This window comes from Cetorhinus maximus, chromosome 4, assembly GCF_964194155.1.
Source record: "Cetorhinus maximus chromosome 4, sCetMax3.hap1.1, whole genome shotgun sequence".
In the NCBI taxonomy this organism is placed as follows: Eukaryota; Metazoa; Chordata; class Chondrichthyes; order Lamniformes; family Cetorhinidae; genus Cetorhinus; species Cetorhinus maximus.
In genome coordinates, this window is record NC_135882.1 from 133523804 (window position 1) to 133547487 (window position 23684).

Sequence of the window (23684 nt, forward strand, 5' to 3'; positions counted from 1 at the left end):
GTCACTGGGAGTGAATGAACATGGGGTAATGCAGTAAAGACCACAGCATGCTCCTAAGTGACAAACAACTTAGTGAGAAGTGGAAAAGACAAGATTCAAGGGGAATTTTTTTCACCCGGTTGTGGGGATCTGGAACTCTCTGCCTGAAAGAGTGATAGAGGCAGAAATCCTCATAACATTTAAAATGCACCTGAAGTGCCATAACCTACAAGGTTAGGGACTAGGAGCTGGAAAGTGGAATTCGGCTGGTTTGCTAATTGTAGACCGCAGCGGACATGATGGGCTGAGTGGGGTCCTCCTTCTGTGCTGTAAATTTTTATGATTCTATAAAAATGCATCATGACTCAGTGAAGGGATAATTTTAGGGTACAAACTCACAATTATATATCTTCAGGATGTCCCAAGTGCTTAATAGTTATTGGGGACCAATAAGCTCCTCCATTTTAGAAGGATTTCGACCACTCCTTTTTACCTTCTCACCTAGGAATCGGATTTCCTCTGTATGCTACGTATAATTAAATCTTAAGGATACTCCTTGTAAGTTTGTTTTCAAGTCACGTAACATTCAGAGGAAACTTTCCTCCCAACACCACCAGGTCTCTTAACCTCACAAATAACTAACTGCTGAACTTATTTCATATTGTCTGCTTCAATGGCCTTGCCCACCAGGAAATTCAGCAGTGCTGCAGCTTGGCACTTGCTGCTTGCATCCAAAAGAATTAGGGCCCTCCATGAAGGCTTACAGATAAAATATTTAAAATAGCCTAGGGTCCCATTTTTTGGCTTGGGCAGTAGAGAGGGAGAGATGGTCACACTAGTTCCTCTCCCTGCATCAATGGGACAAGCAAGCTTCTCATCACTGCACCCTTCTTCTGTTCTTTCCTGGAGCCAGCGGTACTACAATGTATGTGCAGGTACGGCAGGAAAGTACTGCTGGTTTTCTTATTCCACACCTTCTAGTTGGGTGCAGAAAGCTGAGAGCCCAGTTGGAAGTGGCTGGGTGAGGAAGGAAAGGCCAGGAATCTGGCAGTATATCTCTATGACCTATTTTTCCTGCTCCAGAGCTAAATTCAAATCTAACACTTCTTTTAATTCAAATTCAGAATGAGTAGGGGAAGGCAAGGCCCACACATTGCCAAACTCTACTTGCCCCTGAGGAGGTAGTAGTGGGCCACCTTCTTCTTTGTAATGGTATGATACAACATAGTGGCTTACTAAGTCATTTCAGAGGGCAGTTAAGAGTCAACCACATCCATCTGGAGTCAATCATAAGCCAGATCGTGTGTGGACAGCAGGTTTCCTTCTCTAAAAGACTTTGGGAAACCAGTTAAGTTTTTAATGACACTCCAACCAGGGCCGGGAGTTTCCGGCCTTGTTGCGGCAGGACCTGCTGCGGGAGATTTGGCAGCTCAGCCAAAAGTCCATTAACTTTCAGCAGGACCGGACAATCCTGGCGGCGGGTGGGGCCGGAAAATCCTGCCCCAAGTTTCCAAATTTATTTACAAAACTGAATTCAAATTTAAAACTGCATGATGGAATTATAACATGCATTCACTGAATTATCAATCCCACCCTCTGGATACCAGTGTGGTAACTTAGCCACTATGTTAGCGTAAATCTTTCTGATTGTTTCATACTCTTATTTCACTCCTTTATTCTCTAATGCTTCTTCTATGCACTGTCCTTTTATTCTACTCACTTACCTAAAGAGTCCTTCAATGCATGTGTGAGTTTGCTCTGCCTGAATGGAATATGTTCTCTCTTGGGATCAGCAAGAGCAATGATGGTCTGCTCAAGGAAGGAGAGTGTCTTATTGATGTACATAGCCTCACGCATCACCTGCCCTTCAGACTGAAAGAGCACAAAGGACATTAGGGTGGATTAAAAAGATACTATGCAATTGCACACTCTTTTGTTTGTAGTTTGTCAGTGGTATAAGAGCAACATTATAATGTTAGCAGATGTTACAAAATTTGACAAGGTAGTAGATAGTGACGAGGATAATTATAGGTTCCAAATGACTTAGACAGGGGGATAGACAAAAGCATGGCAGGTGGAGTTCAATGCAGAGAAGTGATGCATTTTGGGAGGTCTTAAATGTGGCAGGGTGAGTTGACAAGATGTGTTAAAAACATATGAGTTATTTGAGTTTAAAAATAGAGGAATAGAATATAAAAGCAAAGAGATGATGCTAGAATTTTATAATGGTGAGGCCTCAGCTGGAGTATTGTGGACATTTTTGGGAACCACACAGGAAGAAAGATGTAAAATCCTTTGAAAGGGTGCAGAAAGTTAGGACTGTTCTCCTTGGAATAACCTAATTGAGGTTTTCAAAATGATGAGAGGTTTTAATAGATAGAGAAAAATTATTTCCTCTGGCAAGTGGGTCAATAACTAGAGGCCATAGATTCAAGATCATTAGCAAAAAATCTACAGAGGAGATGAGAATATTTTCACTTAGAGAGTTGTTGGGATCTGGAATGCCCTATCTGAAAAGGTGATGGAATCTGATTCCATAAATAATTTTAATAGAGTATAGGTACTTGAGATGATCCATTGTCAAACAGCTTGTGGTCAATCGACCATTACCTCACTCCACCATCTGAAGAATTGCTTTATGATGGTAAGCATGTAACAGCAACAATAAGAACAACAATCACAATATTTTGGCTCTCAGTTAACATGTTACCGTAACCAGAAGCTGGAGCTCTGCAGTATTAATCTTTAATTTTCTTCCACAACTTAGGGATAAGATATAACTTGAACAGACTACTTCACCAATACAGAAGCCTCTTTCTGGTACCTAGTCCTGCAGCATTGCTGATAGGAGTAAGAGCAGGATGTGGAACTAAACATGACTTCTTTTTCAAAGAGACAGCACAGGCACAATGGGCCAAATGGCCTCCTTCTATGCTATAAATTTCTATGACTTGAGGCCCCATCTGCCCCTCTGATGGAAGTCAAGTGTTCCATGGCACTATCTGAAGAGAAGCGGTGCTCCTAATGTCATAGCTGATATTTATTTACCTCTCAAACTACACCATCAAAAACAGATGAACTAATCATTTAACTTATTGCTGTTTGTGAGATCTTGTGGTGTGCAAATTGGATATTGTGTTTGCTTATAGTATGTTGAAAAACCATGAATTTGCTGTAAAATTAAGTAATGTTATTCTAGACACTGTGTTCTCTTCAAGTCGTGGTGTGGTATCTTTATCAACCACGTGAATTACTTGATGAGCTGCTGTCTCATCTGAAGGATGACACCCAAGTCAATGAGACACTCCCTCAGTAATGCACCAGACTGTTCTTCACACAGCAACCGAAAAGCCTCCGTGTAGGTTAAGTGCAAGTCTGTCCCTTTAAGAGAGTTAAAAGAATTTAAAGTGGCCACAAACTTAAATAAATCACCTGCACACTGCAAAAAAATTAGAGGGAACGTTGGTCGCAAGTCCACAACAATCTAACTTGGGGAACTACCAAATGGAATGAAGCATTTTGATCATCACTCACTCCTGTCTTTCCCAAGCGCTCAGAACCTGCGAGATCCACCATGTTGAGCTTTGAGGCCAAGTACTTGACTTCTGAAGGCTCCTTCCATCGCGTCTGGAAACAAAGGAGAAGAATTAAAGGATATCGACATAATAAGATTTTTCTTAAGAACAGAAACTACTGGAAATGGTCAGTAGGTTGTTCACTAACTGCCTACCTAACTGGTAAGCAAGGACACATTAAACTATTCATCGGCACATGGCTCAGATGCCAGTGACAATCACTAGATGATCCTACACCCCAGAGTAGGACTGTCCAATATCTACTTATGTGATGGCATAACCATGGTATTCTTATGACCTGAACTGGATATTCATATCTTTTGACCATGTGTCTCCAATCTTCTCGAAGGTGGATTGAGAAAACATCTGTTAAGAGGACACCAGGTACACATTGTTAAACTGCTTTATTTCACAGCATGTGAACATACAGAGCAACAATTATGATTGAGCTCTCTTAATTCAATCAGTGCAACTTGTTCTTTTCCTCTCTTTTCCTTCTCAGGCGTCCATGTTTGAATCCCTCCAATCAGATTTCTTCCCATACCACAGTATTAAAACGTCTCTTACCAAAGTCACAAATGGCATCCTGTGTGACTGTGACAAGGGTAAATTATCCCTCCTCGGCCTACCTGCAGCCTTTGACGTGGCTGCACACATAATCTTCCTCCAATGTCTCTCCACTGTCTTTCAGCTGGGTGGGACTGCTCTCATTTCTTAACTATCTAATCAGAGCAAGATAAAAACAAAAAGCTACTGCGGATGCTGGAAATCCAAAACAAAAACAGAATTACCTGGAAAAACTCAGCAGGTCTGGCAGCATCGGTGGAGAAGAAAAGAGTTGACGTTTCGAGTCCAACATGACCCTTCAACAGAACTGAGGTATAGTTAGGAGAGGGGTGAAATATAAGCTGGTTTAAGGTGGGGGGCGGGGGGAGAGAAGTTGAGGGTGGGGTGGTTGTGGGGACAAGCAAGCAGTGATAGCAACAGATAATCAAAAGATGTCACAGACAAAAGGATCAAAGAGGTGTTGAAGGTGGTGATATTATCTAAGAAAAGTGCTAATTAAGAATGGATGGCAGGATACTCAAGGTACAAGAGCAAGATATCCACTTGCAATGGCTTCTCTTCCCGCTCTCCTGCCGTTATCTCTGGTGTCCCCCAAGAATCTATCCTTGGCCCTATTTCTCATCTACATGTCCCTCGGCGACATAATTTGAAAGCAAAGCATTAGTTTCATGACACCCCGCTCTATCTCAGCATCACATCTCTCGACTTTCTCCACTGTTGCTAAATTATTAGACTGCTTATGAAACATCCAGTAGTGGATGAGCAGAAAGTTCCTCCAATTAAATATAGGGATGTCTGAAGCTTTTTGGTCGCCACTCCAAATTCCGTTCCCTAGCTACTGACTTCACGGGCTAAATCTCATGTACCTCGGCAGGATTTTGATCCTGTGTGGATCACCGACTTCCACCCCCGCCTTTGAAAGATGTTGCATAATATGTGTAGCAGCCAATTAGTGGGGAACTGGCCAACAGCATTGAAAAATGATGGGCAGCACACCCAATCAGCCACAAAAGGCCAGGGACAGAAGGGGCAGACAGTGAACCAGAAGTAGGTCACGGCCACTCATTTAAAGGAACCCTTAGCATGGGACTGTGGTAGCTGCACCAGAAAGCATTCTTTGGATGCTTAAGAATTTTATATTGAAGAATTTGAATTTGTGTAAACTACTGCAGTGGACAAGAGCTTGTTTATAAACGTGTTTGGCGATTCTGCTAGTTTGGAAGCATTCAAGACCTTTGCCAAGGAGGAAATAACATTAGAATACAGCTGACTCATTTCCCTGATGAATTGTAAATGTTTAGGAAGATATTGAAAATCAGGCCTTTAACTCTCTTTGTCTCTTGACAGATGGCCGAGAGGATGGAGCCAGGAGCTTGGGAGGCTAAAGAACCAAGGACAGCCCCAATGTTTGACACTGATTCCTTATGAGTCCTCCTACAGTGTAAGTGATAGGCGGGAGGTCCTCATGCCTGTTGAGAAGAAGAGGACACCACCAGCCAGATAAAAGCAGTCTGGAGGGAGGTTGCTGTGGAGGTCAGCAGGAGGGAGAGATGGTGGTATAGTGGTAATGTCACTGGACAAGTAATCCAAAGGCCCAGGCTACACTCTGGGGAAACATGGGTTCAAATCCCACCACAGCAGTTGGTAGAATTTAAATTCCCTTAATAAAATCTGAAATTGAAAGCTGGTCTCAGTAATGGTGACCATTGTCAATTCTTGTAAAGAGCCATTTGGTTCATTAATGCCCATTTAGAGAAGGAAATCTGCCATCCTTACCTGGTCTGGCCTACATGTGATTCCAGATCCACAGCAATGTGGTTGACTCTTAACTGCCTCTGAAATGACCTCGCAGTTAGGGAGTGGCAACAAATGCTGGCTTGCCAGCGAAGCCCAGCTCCCATGGAAGAATAAAGAAAAAGAAGTACTCTATAATTTTTGCACCTCTCTGTAATTTCCTTGCAAATTTGTTCCTCTACATCCTTCCCAATAGTTGGTGGCCTGTAGACTACACCGAGCAACTACTATTTCTTTAATTGCAGGAGAAGAGGGTGCACGCCAGAGGGAGGAACAGGACCGGATGTGGTGTACCAAACTTGGCCATCCTGACAACCATTGAGGAGGTAGTTCTGGTGTTGGCTGCCAATGAATGGAGCTGGGCCATAGGTTGGGGTGGTCAGATTCCAAAGGTGCATTTTTATAATTCCAGCAAGCAGTCCTGAAGGGACTGGGGAAGGGAGGGTGCTTGAAGCTGGGGAAGCTGGCAGGAAGGTAGCATTGATGGATTGTGACTTTGAAGGCTTACAGACACTGGGGAGGATGAACACAAGAACATAAGAAATAGGAACAGGATAGACCATTTGGCCCCTCAAGCCTGCTCCACCATTCAATAAAATCATGGCTGATCTTCTTGTGTTTCGATTTCCACATTCTCATCTAACCCCGATAACCTTTGATTCCCTTGCCTAGCAAGAATCTATCTACCTCTGCCTTAAAAATATTCAATGATCTTGCCTCCACCACCTTCTGAGGCAGAGAGTTCCAAAGTCGCACAACCCTCTGAGAGAAAAAATTTCTCCTCATCTCTGCCCTAAAAGGGAAACCCCTAATTTTAAAACAGTGCCCCATAATTCTGGATTCACCCTCAAGAGGAGACATCCTTTCGACATCTACCTCGTCAAGGCCGTTCAGGATCTTGTATACTTATATCAAATCACCCCTCACTCTTCTAAACTCCAGTGGAAACAAGTCCAGTCTGTCCAACCTTTCCTCATAAGACAACCCACTCATTCCAGATATCAATCTAGTAAATCTCCTTTGAACCGCCTCCAATGCATTTACATCATTCCTTAAATAACTTGTAGAATTTTTCAAGGAGGTTACCAAGAAAGTAGATGAAGGAAAGGCTGTGGATGTTGTCTACATGGACTTTAGTAAGGCCTTTGACAAGGTCCCACATGGGAGGTTAGTTCAGAAGGTTCAGACACTTGGTATCCATGGAGAGGTTGTAAACTGGATTCGAAATTAGTTGTGTGGGAGAAGACAGAGAGTGGTAGTGGATGATTGCTTCTCAGACTGGAGGCCTGTGACTAGTGGTGTGCCTCAGGGATCTGTGCTGGGACCATTGTTGTTTGTTGTCTATATCAATGATCTAGATGATAATGTGGTAAATTGGATCAGCAAGTTTGTTGATACACTAAGATTGGAGGCGTTGTGGACAGTGAGGAAGGCTTTCAAAGCTTGCAGAGGGATCTGGACCAATTGGAAAAATGGGCTAGAAAATGGCAGATGGAATTTAATGCAGAAAAGTGTGAGGTGTTGTATTTTGGAAGGGCAAACCAAGGTAGGACATACACAGTAAATGGTAGGGCTTTGAGGAGTGCGGAGGAACAAAGGGATCTGGGAATTCAGATACATAATTCCCTGAAAGTGGCGTCACAGGTAGACAGGGTTGTAAAGAAAGCTTTTGGCATACTGGCCTTCATAAATCAAAGTATTGAGTATAGGAGTTGGGATGTTATGGTGAGGTTGTATAAGACATTGGTGAGGCCAACTTTGGAGTATTGTGTGCAGTTCTAGTCGCCTAACTACAGGAAGGATATCAGTAAGATTGAAAGAGTGCAGACAAGATTTACTAGGATGTTGCCGGGTCTTCGGGAGTTGAGTTACAGGGAAAGATTAAACAGGTTAGGACTTTATTCCTTGGAGCGTAGAAGAATGAGGCGAGATTTGATAGAAGTTTACAAAATTATGAGGGGTATAGACAGAGTAAATGCGAGTAGGCTCTTTCCACTTAGGAGAGATAAACACGAGAGGACATGGCTTTAGGGTGAAAGGGGGAACATTAGGGGGAACTTCTTCACTCAGAGAGTGGTGGGAGTGTGGAACAAGCTGCCATCTGACGTGGTAAATGCGAGCTCACTCTTAAGTTTTAAGAATAAACTGGATAGATACATGGATGGGAGAGGTCTGGAGGGTTATGGACTGGGTGCAGGTCAATGGGACTAGCGGAATAATATTTCGGCACAGACTAGAAGGGCCGAATGGCCTGTTTTTCTGTGCTGTAGCGTTCTATGGTTCTAAGGAGACTAAAACTGCACACAGTATTCGAGGTGCGGTCTCACCAATGTCCTGTACAACTGAAGCATAACATCATTACTTTTATACTCAATCCCTCATGTAATAAAGGATAACATCCATTAGCTTTCTTAATTACTTGCTGTACCTGCATACTAATTTTTTGTGACTCGTACTAGAAGAGCTAGATCCCTCTGCATTTTTAGAATTATGCATCCGTTCTCCATTTAAGTAATAATCCACTTTTTTGTTTTTCTTGCCAAAGTGAACAACTTCACATTTTCCCACATTAAACTCCATTTGCCAGATCTTTGCCCACTCACTCAACCTATCTATATCCATCTGCATCCTCATGTCCTCTTCACAACATACTTTCCTATCATTGTGTCATCTGCAAATTTAGCTACCATGTCTTCACTCCCCTCATCTAAGTCATTGATGTAAATTGTAAAAAGTTGAGGCCCCAGTACAGACCCCTGTGGGACTCCACTCATAACATCCTGCCAATCCGAAAAAGACCCATTTATGCACACTCTCTGCTTTCTGCCAGCCAATCTTCTATCCATGCTAATATGTTACCCTGTACACCATGTGCTTTTATTTTCCATAATAATCTTTGATGTGGCACCATATCAAATGCCTTCTGGAAATCCAAGTACAGTACGTCTACAGGCTTCCCTTTATCCACTGCGCATGTTACTCCTTCAAAAAACTCCAATAAATTGGTTAAGCATGATCTTTCTTTCACAAAACCATGCTGATTCTGGAGCTCTTCTAAGTGCCCAGCTGTAACCTCCTTAATGATTGATTCTAATAACTTCCCACAACAGACATCAAGCTAACTGGCCTATAGTTTCCCATTTTCTGCCTCCCTCCTTTCTTGAATAGAGATGTTATATTTGCTACTTTCCAATCTGATGAAACCTTTCCAGAATCTAGCAAATTTTGGAAAATTAACACTAGTGCATTGACTACCTCATTGGTCACTTCTTTTAAGGCCCTAGGATGTAGTCCATCGGGACCCGGAGACTTGCCAGCCCACAGCTCCATCAATTTGCTCAGTACTATTTCCCTAGTGATTTCAATTTCACCAAGTTCCTCTCTCCCTTTCACCTCCTAATTTGAGGCTATTAGTGGAATGTTTTTGTATCCTCTATAGTGAACACAGAAGCAAAGTATTTGTTCATTTCTTCCACCATTTCCTTATTATCTACTATTAACTCTCCACTGTCACTCTCTGGAGGACCAACACTCACTTTACTTACTCTTTTCCTTTTTAAGTACCTGTAGAAACTCTTGCTATCCGTTTTTACATTTCTAGCTAGCTTCCTCCCATACTCTAATTTCTTTCTCCTGATTAACCTTTTAGTCATTCTCTGCCGTTTTTTATATTCTGTCCAAACATCTGTCCTGCCACTCATCTCTGCGGAGTTGTATATTTTTTCCTTAAGTTTGATGCTCTCCTAACTTCTTTAGTTAACGATGGATTGTGAGTCCTCCCCTAAGAATTTTTCTTTATAGTAGGAATGTACTTATTCTGAATACGCTGAAATATCCCCTTAAATGTCTGCCATTGCTTCTCTATTGATCAATCCTCTAGCCTAGTTTCCCAGTTCACTTCAGCTAGTTCAGCTTTCATCCCCACATAGTTGTCCTTATTTAAGTTACTAGTATTAGACACACTCTTCCCCCTTTCAAACTGGATGTGGAATTCAATCATATTGTGGTCTCTGCTACCTAGTGGTGCCTTTACTCTGAGGTCATTAATTAACCCTGTCACGTTACATAATACCAAGTCTAATATAGCCTGCTTTCTGGTTGGTTCCAGAACATGCTGCTCTAAGAAAATATCTCAAAAGCATTCTAAGAACTCCTCATCCAGGCTACGACTGCCAATCTGATTTTTCCAGTTTATATGTAGATTAAAATCACCATGATTATTGCTGTCCCTTATCACAAGTATACAATATTTTCCCTTGAATACTTTGTCCTACACTGTGGCTACTATTACGGGGCCTATAGATCACTCCCACTAATGACTTTTTCCCCCTACTATTCCTCATCTCCACCCAAACTGATTCTACATCCTGACCTCCTGAACCAAAGTCAACTCTAACTATTGCACCAATGCCCTCTTTGATTAAAAATGCTTCCCCTCCGCCTTTACCTTGCATCCTATTCTTCTTGAATGTCATCTACTCCTCAATATTAAGGACCCACTCTTTATCGTCCTGCAGCCACGTCTCCGGATTTGCTCTCAGGTCATATTTATTTACTTCAATGTGGGTCATCAATTAATTTACTTTGTTAGTAATGCTACATACATTCAGATAGAGAGCCTTCAGTTTTGTCTTTTTGTTACCTTTGTAACATCTAGTCTTGACTGTTGATGTATTCTTAGGGTTTTTCCCTTCCTGCCATTCTCTGACCCTAATTTCTCATATTGCTACTTTGCTCTCCTGTCTTGACTCTAAACCTTGAATTGCTACCTCTACCGAAGTTTGATCTCTCGCCCCTCGTTTAGTTTAAAGCCCTCTCTACTTCCCTAGTTATAAGATTTACGAGGACATTCATCCCAGCATGATTCAGGTTTAAACTTTCCCAATGGTACAGCCCCCACTTTCCCCAGTACTGATGCCAGTGCCCCACAAACTGGAACCCACTTCTCCCATGCCAGTCTTTGAGGCACGCATTTGTCTCGAATCTTATTTGCCCTATGCCAATTTGCACCTGGCTCAGGTAATAATCCAGAGATTATTACCTTTGAGGTTCTGCTTCTTAATTTGGTACCTAGCTCCTCATACTGACTTTGCAGAACCTCTTTCCTAGTTCTACCTATTTCATTGGTACCTACATGGACCACGACAATTGGATCTGCCCCCTCCCACTGCAAGTTCCTCTCCATCCCTGAGCAGATGTCCCGAACCCTGGCACTGGTCAGGTAACATAGTCGTCTGGACTCTCACTCTTTGCTGCAGAAAACAGTGTTAATCCTCCTCACTATACTATCCCCTTCTACCACTACACTGCTTTTTGCTCCCTCCACTTGAATGGCTTCCTGTACCACAGCGCCATGGTCAGCCAGCTCATCCACCTTGCAGACTTCGCTTTTATCCACACCGGTTGTGAGCGCCTCAAACCTGTTTGACAATTGCAAAGCCTGAGGCTCCTCCCCTGTCTGCTCAGTCCCATTACCTGCCTCACTGACAGCCACATCCTCCTGTCCCTCACTGCTGACCAAAACAGATGACCCTATTCTAAGAGGTGTGACTGTCTTCTGGAACAAAGTATCCAGGTATTTCTCCCCCTCCCTCATGTTGCGCAGTCTCTGCATTTTGGCTCCCAGATCAATAATCCTGATCTGGAATTCCTGCAGACGTGTTTGTCATGGATTGCCTTGGCATCCAAAAGCTCCCACATCTCACAGCTGCAACATAACACCTGTCCCGTCAATCTAACTTATGTTAGATAGTTAATTTACTTCAATTACTTTCTTCCTATGTATGCTACAATTTACTGTGTTTATTGAATGCTAGTACCACTGACAAATACAGGTTATATGATTCTTAACTGCAAGGTATGTGTTTTAGATGTTTGTTTAAATTACTTTATTTTTATTGCTTTTTTATCTTTATTGTTCTATTTTAATTTTTAAATTTTTCAAATTTTGGTTTATTATGTTAAAGTTTTAGTTCGTTTTATTTATAGAGCTACCTGAACTCGCCTGTCCCAAGCTGGTTTCTCACACATTATCCCTTAGACTAAGCACTTACTGGCCAATCAACTTACTAGCTTCCTATGACGTCACAGTTGCTTTTTTTCCTTTTTTCTCAGACTGCTGCCTCACATCAGCTGAAACAGTGAAACAGTGCGCTCCTCAGCTCCCGACTGTCTCCCGCAGCTCTGCTCCGACTCCCAGCAAGGTAGGCCACTCTGCAATCCCCAGTCTGTATTTATAGGCGCTCCTCAGCTCCCGACTCTCTCCCACAGGTCCACTCCGACTCCCAGTATGGCGCACTTCGATGTTGAAGGGTCTAGGTTCAAACACTGATTCACATTTCCCAATGGTTCCAGTGTTTGCAAGGAGGAAGCATGTCCCAGAAAATTCAACTCAAAGGATGAAGGTGACCCTAGCACTCCTTTTTGTTTCCCCCACAAGTGCGCCATGATGCACCAGCTACAGGCAAAACTTTAACCTCCAAGGATGAATAGGATGCATCAGAAGGTGCAGCATCACATACTAGCTCTGCACCTAGCATAAATGCAGATACATGCACCTTGGGGGTACTCATGACTCGGCTAGATGGATAGCTACCTCAGTGAGAGCACATCATAGTCGTACAAACAGCTGTCAGAGAGTCAGATGGAGCAGGCCTCTATCCGTCGGAGCAGTGTTCAAGCCCATCCAGATGCTGAGCACCAGATTGATGACAGGTTTCTGGAATTGTCCGTCAGAAGACAGACACTAGACGTACAGTGCGAGGTATGTGGAGCTGTAACAGAGATACCAGAGGGGTTACGTGTTCTGGCACGGGCATTGGAGAAGTCCATCCAGGTCATGAGCGTCCAATGAACTCATAGCCACCTCCATGGGCAGACTGGTGACTGTCATGGAGATCCAATTCAGCAGATCACTGATGTGATACTGGGTATGAGTTCTGACCTGTTCTGGGCCCAGAGTCAGGTCAAGACGGGGATGAGGAGACTGGAGTCACATCCAGGTACATGTCCGGCTCAGGAAAGCAGGATAGGCCAAATGGACCATATAGCAGAAGATGAGCAGCTGCTGAGGCCATCGGGAAGCACCTCTCAGGGCATTTCCACATAGGAACATAGGACTTAGCAATAAGGAGTACTGTAGGTCATTCATCCTTCAACCCTGTTCCACCATTCAATAAGATCATGGCTCAACTGGTTGTGGTCTCAACTCCACTTTCCTGTCCGACCCCCATAACCCTTGACTCCCTTGTGTATCAAAAATCTGTCTCACGCTGCGTTGAATAATTTCAATGATCCAGCCTCCAGTACTTTCTGGGAAGAGAATTCCACATTCCACAAAACTCTGAGAGAAAAAAATTCTCCTCATCTCAGTCTTAAAAGGGAGACCTCTTATTCTTAAACTGTGTCCTCTAGTTCTAGTCTCTCTCACAAGCGGAAACATTCTCCCAGTATCTACCCTATCAAGTCCCCTCAGGATCTTGTACGTTTCAATAAAATCACCTCTCATTCTTCTAAACTCCAATGGGTATAGGCCCATAGGCCCAACCTGTTCAACCTTTCTTCATTGGATAAGCACTTCATTCCAGGAATGAGTCGAATGAACCTTCTTTGTAATGCTTCTAAAGCAATTATATATATTTTTCAAATAAGGAGACAAAGCTGTACACAATATTGCAAATGTGATGTTCCAAACCTCTGCTATTGTCACAGATACCTTTGAGTGCCGGGCATTCTGCTTTTGTGCAGGAGTCTCCCAGCACGCTGCGGCTCCCAAGGCCTCAGGCGACCAGAGGACTGCCACCAAAGTCATCTCAGTCGAGGGGCATAACAGTCAGCAGGCTCTCTCCAGCTCAGTTGGCACCAAAGGGGGAGAACCACACTGCAACACCCAAAAAAGAATCAAGACAACCCCACATTAGTCACACATGGGTACCTTTCTTATTTGTGAAATTTGATAATTGTTCTGACCATTGATTTTTCTTTCAAATTATTATCCGGTTGCATTTGTACATTATCTCTGTGTGATTGTTTGGATTTGGATTTCTTCGATGTTTTTATGTGTGTTTGTGATGATGTGGGTCTCTCTGCTTGACATTATTTGACTGACTCACATTGCACTATACGGCCCTGGTGTTCATGTCAGGGAGCTACATGAAGAAGGTGCCAAAGACGAGGAAGGTGCTATTGAGATGGAGGCTCTTAGCTACTGGAATTAGAGCTTCCCTTGTTTCACGGGCATCTAGACCCTCCCATGGAGCGGCTTGCACAGCTGCCTGGTGCAGCTCACCCTCCTCTTCATCGGAATCCTCATCAGAGTACTGGGCAGTCTCCATCAATTCCTCCTCTGTCAGGGTTTCCCCTCTCTGGAGGGCCAGGTTGTGCAACACACAGCAAATGACTACCATAAGGAACACTCTAGCTCATGCATATTGGAGAATGCCACCTGATCTATCCAGGCATGGCCCTGGTTGATGCGTGGCTACCTACACTCAAGCTCTGTCCGTGGACTTCTTACTGGAGTGATCAGCCATCTTTTTAACGGGTATCCTTTGTCACCATCCAAAACTTCCAGGCTGGTAAGCATCCCTGGTACCGGGTAGTGTCTGAGGGTGTATGCATCTTGGTTGCTTCCCAGATAACATGCAAGCCCCTGCATAATTCTTTGATTGTGATTGTAAACTATCTGAACATTTATTGAGTGGTATCCTTTTTGGTTCATGATTGCCCCTGGTGCTTTTATGGCTACATGGGTGCAATCAATTACCCCTTTTACCCATGGAAAGCCAGCCATGGCTGCAAAGCCTATGGTCCTTTTCACATGACTTGTGTTCTTAGATGTAAAAGGTTCACACTGACGGGCATGCCTAAACATGACATCAATGAAGACCCTAATGAAATGATGTGCTGCAGGCTGGGTGAACCCAGGGAGGTGGTGGCATAGTATGGGGAGGTGGTGGTGTAGTGGTATTGTCACTGGACTGATAATCCAGAGACCTAGGGTAATATTTTGGGGATCCACCACAGCAGATGGTGGATTTGAATCAATAACTATCTGGAATTAAAAGTCTAATGATGACCATAAAACCCATCTGGTTCACTAATGCCTTCAGGGAAGGAAATCTGCCGTCCTCACCTGGTCTGGCCTACATATGACTCCGGACCCACAGTAAAGTGGCTGACTCAGTTGTATTAAAACCGCTTAAATGTCAATAAAAAGGAATGAAACCAGACGGACCACCCAGCATTGACCTAGGCACCAACAAACCCTGGCCTGTCGACCCTGCAAAGTCCCCTTTACTAATATCTTGGAGTCTTGTGGCAAAACTGCAGGAGCTCTCTCACAGACTAGTCAAGCAACAGCCTGACATAGTTATACTCATGGAATCGTACCTAAAAGATCGTTTCCCAGACACCACCATCACCATCCTTGGATATGTCCCGTCCTACCAGCAGACAGACCCAGCAGAGGTGGCGGCACAGTGGTATACAGTTGGGAGGGAGTTGCCCTGGGAATCCTCAACATCATCTCTGGACCTCATGAAGTCTCACGGCATCAGATCAAACATGGGAAAGGAAACCTCTTGCTGATGACTGGATACCGCACCCCCCTCAGCTGATGAATCAGTATACTCCATGTTGAACACCACTTGGAGGAAGCACTGAGGGTGGCAAGGGGGAAGAATGTACTCTGGGTGGGGGACTTCAATGTTCATCACCAAGAGTGGCTTGGTAGCACTACCACAGACCAAGCTGGCCGAGCCCTTAAGGGCATAGCTGCTAGACTGGGACTGCGGCAAGTGGTGAGGGAACCAACAAGAGGGAAAAGCATACTTGACCCCATCCTCACCAACCTTCCTGCTACAAATGCATCTGTCTACGACAGTGTCAGTAAGAGTGACACCACCTCACAGTCCTTGAGGAGATGAAGACCCATCTTCACATTGGGGATATCCTCCATCATGTTGTGTGGCACTACCACCGAGCTAAATGGGACAGATTTCAAGCAGATTTAGCAACTCAAGACTGGGTACCCATGAGGCGCTGTGTGCCATCAGCAAAGGCAGAATTGTACACAACCTCATGGCCTGGCATATCCCCCACTCTACCATTACTAACAAGCCAGGGGATCAACCCTGGTTCAATGAAGAGAGCAGGAGGGCATGCCAGGAGCAGCACCAGGCATACCTAAAAATGAGGTGTCAACCTGGTGAAGCTACAACACAGGATTACTTGCGTGCCAAACAACAAAAGCAGCAAGTGCTAGACAGAGCTAAGGGATTCCACAATCAATGGATCAGATCGAAGCTCTGCAGTCGTGTCACATCCATTCGTGAATGGTGGTGGACAATTAAACAACTCACTGGAGGAGGCGGCTCCACAAATATCCCCATCCTCAATGATGGAGGAGCACAGCACTAGAGTGCAAAAGATAAGGCTGAAGCATTCACAACAGTCTTCAGCCAGAAGTGCCGAGTGATGATCCATCTCGGCCTCCTCTGGAGGTCCCCAGCATCACAGATGCTAGTCTTCAGAGAATTCGATTCACTCCACGTGATATCAAGAAACAACAGGGGCTATGGCCCCTGTCAATATTCCAGCAATAGTACTGAAGACTTGTGCTCCAGAACTTGCCGTGCCCCTAGCCAAGCTGTTCCAGTACAGCTACAATACTCTCGTCTACCCAGCAATGTGGAAAATTGCCCAGGTATGTCCTGTACACAAAAAGTAGGACAAATCCAACCCGGCTGATTACTGCCCCATCAGTCTAATCTTGCTCATCAATAAAGTGATGGAAGGGGTCATCAACAGTGCTATCAAGCGACATTTGCTTAGCAATAACCTGCTCACTGACACTCAGTTTGGGTTCCGCCAGGGTCACTCAGCTTCTGACCTCATTAGAGCATTGGTTCAAAAATTGATAACAGAGCTGAACTCCAGAGGTGAGGTGAGAGCGATTGCCCTTGACATCAAGCAGCATTTGACCGAGTGTGGCATTAAGGAGCCCTAGCAAAACTGGAGTCAATGGGAATCAGGGGGAAAACTCTTCGCTGGTTGGAGTCATACCTAGCACAAAGGAAGATGGTTGTGGTTGTTGGAGGTCAATCATCTCAGTTCCAGGATATCACTGCAGGAGTTCCTCAGGGTAGTGTCCTCGGGCCAACCATCGTCAGCTGCTTCATCAATGACCTTCCTTCCATTATAAGGTCAGACATGGGGATGTTCGCTGATGATTGCACAATGTCCAGCACCATTCACAACTCCTCAGATACTAAAGCAGTCCATGTTCAAATGCAGCAAAACCTGGACAATATCTAGGCTTGGGCTGACAAGTGGCAAGTAACATTCATGCCACACAAGTGCCAGGCAATGACCATCTCCAGCAAGCAAGAATCTAGCCATCACCCCTTGATGTTCAATGGCATTACCATTGCTGAATCCCACACTATCAACATGCTGGGGGGGTTACCATTGACCAGAACCTGAACTGGACTAGCCATATAAATAGTGTGGCTACAAGAGCAGGTCAGAGGCTGGCAATCCTGCAGCGAGTAACTCGCCTCCTGACTCCCCAAATCCTGTCCAACATCTACAAGGCACAAGTCAGGAGTCTGATGGAATATTCTCCACTTGCCTGGATGAGTGCAGCTCCAACAACTCTCAAGAAGCTTGACACCATCCAAGTCAAAGCAACCCGCTTGATTGGTGCCACAAACATTCACTCCCTCCACCGCCGACAAACAGTGGCAACAGTGCATACCATCAACCACTACCATCTAGAAGGACAAGGGCAGCAGATACATGGGAACACTGCCACCTGGAAGTTCCCCTCCAAGTCACTCACATCCTGAATTGGAAATATATCGCTGTTCATTCACTGTCGCTGGGACTAAAGTCTGGAACTCCCTCCCTAACAGCACTGTGGGTATACCTACACTGCAGGGACTGCAGCGGTTCAAGAAGGCAGCTTACCACCACCTTCTCAAGGGCAGTTAGGGATGGGCAATAAATGCTGGCCTAGCTGGCCAGAACCCATAAAATGAATAAAATAAAAGGTCTCCACATGTGACCTAGAATGATCTTAAGTCAAAGGAGTTCAATGTCACTGTTACTTTTAAGGCCGCAGGCATTGAGTAGCCACCTGCACAATTTGAGGCCTGGAAAGCATGTCATAAAGGGATGTGACAATCTCTCTTGATAGTCAAAGTTTTTGGAGGCACTGTCGTTCCGACACCTAAATAAGATATATTATGACCCTGTACACTCAGTTGGCAGGGTAGGACCTTCACCACCTGTTGTTGCCTCCGTTCTGCAGTCCCTCGCTCTTCAACAGATTGCTGACCTTCCTGCACCTCGTGGAGCACATACCCCTCCTGGCCAGCTGGGCTCTTCCTTCTCCTTCTCTTCCTCCTCACTGAAGGAGGTGCCTCCCACAGAATATACAATTCCCATATGGGATAGCATTGCACAGAACAAATGGTACAGTGCTCAATGATGACCAGAGAACTTTCGTTTTGGCCCCTTCCCTAAGGAACTGCCCTGACGCAGATGAAAATGTTATGAAAAGCAACATATTCAACACCAGCCAAGTCTCAGCAGACTCTTCTGCTGAAGTCAGACATAGTCACACTTGCAGTCTTTATATCTGCCTTTTCTACAGTCCTTGGGAAAAAAATGTAACTTCCACCAACAGCTTTTCTCATGCACCCACCATATTATGCTGTGGGCAATGTTTTATCCCAGTCAATTGGATTCTAAACAACCTGAGCTGCTGTTAATTAGGTATTACAAAATGGCATGTGCACTGCTGATTTCGGCACGGACCCACCTGCCATATTATGGCGGTTCCGATGTTCGTGATCTGATGTTATCACGCCAAATTTAACGTCATATTTGACACCAAGATAAGCATCTAACCACATATTCATGCCATCACAAAGACCACTTATTTCCACATCCGTAATATCACCCAACTTCGTCCCACCTCAGTTCATCTGCTGCTGAAATCTTCATTCATATATTTGTTACTTGAGAGTTGATTATTCCAATGCACTTATGGCTGGTCCCACATTCTACCCTCCTAAATGTGAGCTCATCCAAAACTCTGCTGTCCCTGTCCTGACTTGCAACAAGTCCCATTCACCTAATATCCCTGTGCTTGCCGACCTACATTGTCTCCCAGTCGAGTAATGTCTTGATTTTAAAAGTCTCATCCTTGTTTTCAAATCCTAGCACAGCCTATCTCTGTAATCTCTTCCAGCCCTCTGAGATACCTGCACTCATCTAGTTCTGGTGTCTCAAGCATCCACAATTCTAATCACTTCATCAATTGTGGCCTTGCTTTTAGTTGCCTAGGTACTAAGCTCTGGAATTTCTTCCCTACACCTCTCCACCCCTCTGCCTCACTTTCCTCCTTTAAGACAATCCTTAAAGCCCACCTCTTTGACTAATATCACCTTTGTGTAGTTCCATGTTATGTTTTATAATGTTCCTTGCCTTGGGAATTGTTTTACGTTAAAGATGCTATATAAAATAAAAGTTGTCTTAGATATTGCATAATAGTATAAAAATGATGAATATTCCCTGTTTCTCCATATTAGTGGGTCATTATAGCTGGCTTAAATAAAATAACTTCTGACTACAATACTGCTTGCTAAACTTATGAATCCGGCGAAATCTTTTCCTCTCAACTTTCCTTTTAAAACCTAACTAATTGTCTCAGTTTATCTTCCTGTGTTCACAACCTGAAAGAAGGATTTAAACCAGTCAACTCCTGCTGAACATCTTGCCTTAGACAATCACAATACAATGGCTGTGAGGTGTTTATCAATTCCTAACAGTTTTTTTCCATTATTTTATCCAGTATAGATATCCTAACTCATTAGCATTTCAACCAATATTAATAAAGATCTGTGAACACAGGTATTTCGCTTCTGTGAATACAGTTTGCTTTAAAACACAAAATGTAGTTTTGCACAACGCCGATTTTTTTTGCATTTATCCTGTTAGCTCAAGTTTCAAAATGAACAGAATTTAAATAAATGAGAAACGTGTAGAATCTGTTCAGATAGCCTGTGAGATTGGTCCATTAGTAACAGGAATCTATTCCTGTTTGAAGGAATAGTTCAGCGGGCTACAAGCCTAAAGGATCAAAACTGAGCTTACCTCAACGTACACTGTGAAGATGCAGTGAGACCTGGAGGAGTTCTTATTCATTGTGTGGGATGCAATGATTCGGTTAGTTTCACCCTGTAACATGAAAGACTAACAGTCAAAGCAGTGTCAACAAGGCGCAAAGAGGTTATTAGAAGGCAAGCCATCAATGTCACAGGTGCCAGCCTCCAACCAATTCAATTTACTTCACATGTTATCAAGAAATAGCTGAGCACACTGGATACAGCAAAGGCTATATCCCTGCTGTAGTGATGAAGACTTCTGCTGAAGAACTAGCTGCATCCCTAGCTAAGCTGTTCCAGTATAGCTACAGCATTGGCATCGACCTGGCAATATGAAAAATTGCCCAGGTACGTCTTGTCCAGAAAAGGCAGAACAAATCTAATTTGGCCAATTAATTCCCAATCAGTCTACTCTCAAGCAGTTCCATTCATAACTCCTTAGATAATGAAGCAGTCTGTGCCTACATGCAAAAAGACTGGGACAACAATCAGGCTTGGGCTGATAAATGGAAAGTAACATTCATGCCACACAAGTGCCAGACTATGACCATCTCCAACAAGAGAGAATCTAATTAACTCCACTTAACATTCAATGACATCCTCCAGGAACAACACGCTGGGGGTCACCATTGGCCAGAAACTTAACTGAACCAGTCATATAAATACCGTGGCTACAAAAGAAAGACAGAGGCTAAGAATTCTGTGGTGAGTAACTCGGCTCCTGACTCCTCAAAACCTGTCCACATCTACAAAGTACAAGTCAGGAGTGTGATGGAATATTCTCCACTTGCTCAACACTATCCAGGATGGCACCCCATTTACTGATATATTCATTCCCTCCACCACCAGCGCACAGTGACAGCAGTATGTACGAAGATGCACTACAGCAACTCACCAAGGCTTCTTCCACAGTACCTTCCAAACCTATGACTTCTACCCAATATAATATAAAAACTACATTGTTATAAATACAGGGGTACAACAACTGTATAAATATAGGAATACAATCTATACATGGATGATCCTATTTAGAAGGCACCCATTTTCAGTGATTTTGATCCTATAATGTAAAGATTTATGTTAAAAATTATGTACAGTGGTACCCTGAATTCAATCACGTAACCAATGAATTGATCTCCCATTGTGTTGGCCGTGGGCAATCAGGCTGAAGTAAACTTTTCTTGGAGTACAATAGGGATGCTGTTTGAATTGCCAATTCTGGATGGACCATATTCTCACTGGTTTCATCATCTAACTGCCCACCCTAACCATCCTGAACCCACTACCGGAGTTACGAGACTTCAAATCCTGTTGACTGTTGGTCAATGATGATTGCTCCGATATCAGAATTTTCTACGTGCAGATCTGTCACGTTGCTTACCAGTTCAGACGCACATGACAGGGGCACATATTCTTGATGCATTGCACCCGTTTCTTCTGAATGCAGCGCAAGCATAACGCAGGTAATGTGAGTTTTTTTCCCGGGCATGCTCTCAATAGTCCAGGAGATCAATCTTTTGTTCCAGGAGACTCCAGTGCAATCTGGGTGGCTCAGTAACTATGGACATTATAGCTTTTGATGCTTGTACAGGTATAGAAATCTGGAGCTTGTGAAGCTACATATGGGACAGAATTTTGCCCTTGGGTTTGGCGGGAGGTAGGCAGGGGTGTTCGGGAAGCCGACCGCCGCCTGCGATCAGGGCTGGACCATGATTTCACGCTGGCAGACTAATTAAGGCCCGCCCAGCATGAAACGTGAGCGGCAGCGCTCAGCACTGCCTGTGCGGGTGGGGAGGAAGGCAAGCGCGAACTGCACATTTGAAAATCTTCCTGAGGCACAGAACAGTTTTTAAAAAAAATTTTTTTAAATGTTATAAAACATGTCCCCTCATGTGACTCTATGTCTTTTAATTGTCGGCGGGCGCACTGCCAATTCCCGCGCGCGCCCGCTGACCGAAATATTGCGTTGGCGTCAGGACCCTCGCCCGACGTCAACACGCATCATTTTATGCTCGAGTGGTTCGGGCACATGCCCGCCCGTCAAGGTACAAATTCTGCCCCTGGTGTTAGAAATTTGTAGCTGTAAGCATGGTTTGTATGTCACAAAACAGTGAGGTAGAAGGATTACACAGCATTCATGATGAATTATGCATAATGCATAGAATAACCATTCGTAATGTTATGAAAATACTGCTAATGTACTAGTTTATTTTCCTGCCAAATTCATTTTGGAGGTTCAAAATTAAAAGCAAGAGTACTATTTTCTGATCTTGTTCTGCTGGAGGGAACCTTTGCCTTTTGACAGAGAATGCTGAAAGATCGTAGTCATTGGACTCCTGTTGTTGCAAATATATGCAGTGAGATTGTTCACCTAATAGTGCATTTTGTAAAATTACCCCCAGAATTTTAACTCTGGATTAAATGAGCCTGGCTGGAGTACTCCATCCTACCACTAGATGGTGGTGGCCTCCTTTGTTCAGTCTTGACCTGTGGAAATTCTTTCAGCGTCTCCCTCTACACTTGTGGATATAAGCAGAAGAACAAGGCCACTGTGTTATTTCCTTCCATCTGTTTCAGATATTGCTATGTTCCTTCACCAGACTCCGAAGTTTTTGGTATGATCCAGTTAGGGACTAATAATGTTTCCAAGACACTAGCGAAGACAATAAAACCTCAAGATTCCACAGGTTTTGGACAATGGGGGTGATTATTGTGTATATCGTATGCGTAGGGTAGTTTTATGAAATATAACAGATTTGATGTTATCTTCTTAATGCATTCCGATTCAGTGAAATTTCGGAAGAAAGATACAAATCTTTTGTTAAAAAGAAACTCTGAGCTGAACCAGTATCTCTAGGCTCTTGGACAAAAATGAAGTGACTTCCCCTTCAAATATAAACCCCTTATAATGCTTTGCATCGGTATCTATTCTCAAGTTGAAAACATTAGATGCAATTAGTTTCTTACATTCTCTAATTTCTAGTGCAGATTTCCCTGTGGAAATTCGTGTCACTTGCACCAATGCTCCTGATTTAACACCCATTTCTTTTCCTGGTATAACCTTTTCTGAAGACTCTTAAGCATTCCTATTACTGCCACTGGTTTACCGTTCAGTTCCAACAATTGGTTTTGTGATGCACCATCTTATAGCAATAAAGGCATACTGGTTTCATTACACCACTTTTATCCTTTTCGCTATCATTTTTATTGACTGGAAAGCTTCTGCCTTCTCCCTAAAGCTAGACTCTTTTCTATTCCTCCAGCTTTCCTGTGGGTTTACAAATGGAGATCTGCTGCCCCCTCGCAGCCTACATGATATACCCATCTGCAGAACCGCTGCTTCCCTTACCTTAGAAACCCAATGGTCTTCTAGGTGTGAGCTAATAGCCATTGGGATGCTCTTTCAAAATTCTTCCAGTATTATTAGCTCTCTCACATTCTCAAAATTTTGTTCTAACTTTAGTGATCAAAACCACCTATCAAACAATATTTCTTTCTCCCTAGCAAATTCTATAAATGTTACATACATTGTTTATGTCCGAAATTTCAACTGAAATGCTTCAGAGGCAAGCTCGTAAACATTAAGTATTGCAGT

At 43.6% G+C, this 23684-nt stretch overlaps 1 protein-coding gene across 4 annotated transcripts in view; it reads right to left on the reverse strand.

Annotated features, from left to right (window-relative positions):
• The window catches only part of kif9 (kinesin family member 9), a 176104-nt gene that overhangs the window by 100977 nt on the left and 51443 nt on the right, over nt 1-23684 (reverse strand). For 3 of the 4 annotated variants that reach the window (XM_078540861.1, XM_078540859.1, XM_078540863.1), the window contains 3 exons: nt 20079-20162; nt 3514-3606; nt 1704-1851 (listed from right to left, as the gene is read on the reverse strand). In XM_078540861.1, coding sequence (XP_078396987.1) covers nt 1704-1851; nt 3514-3606; nt 20079-20162 — 325 coding nt within the window. The remainder of the gene's footprint in view (nt 1-1703; nt 1852-3513; nt 3607-20078; nt 20163-23684) is intronic. The other variant, XM_078540862.1, reaches the window with a different exon arrangement.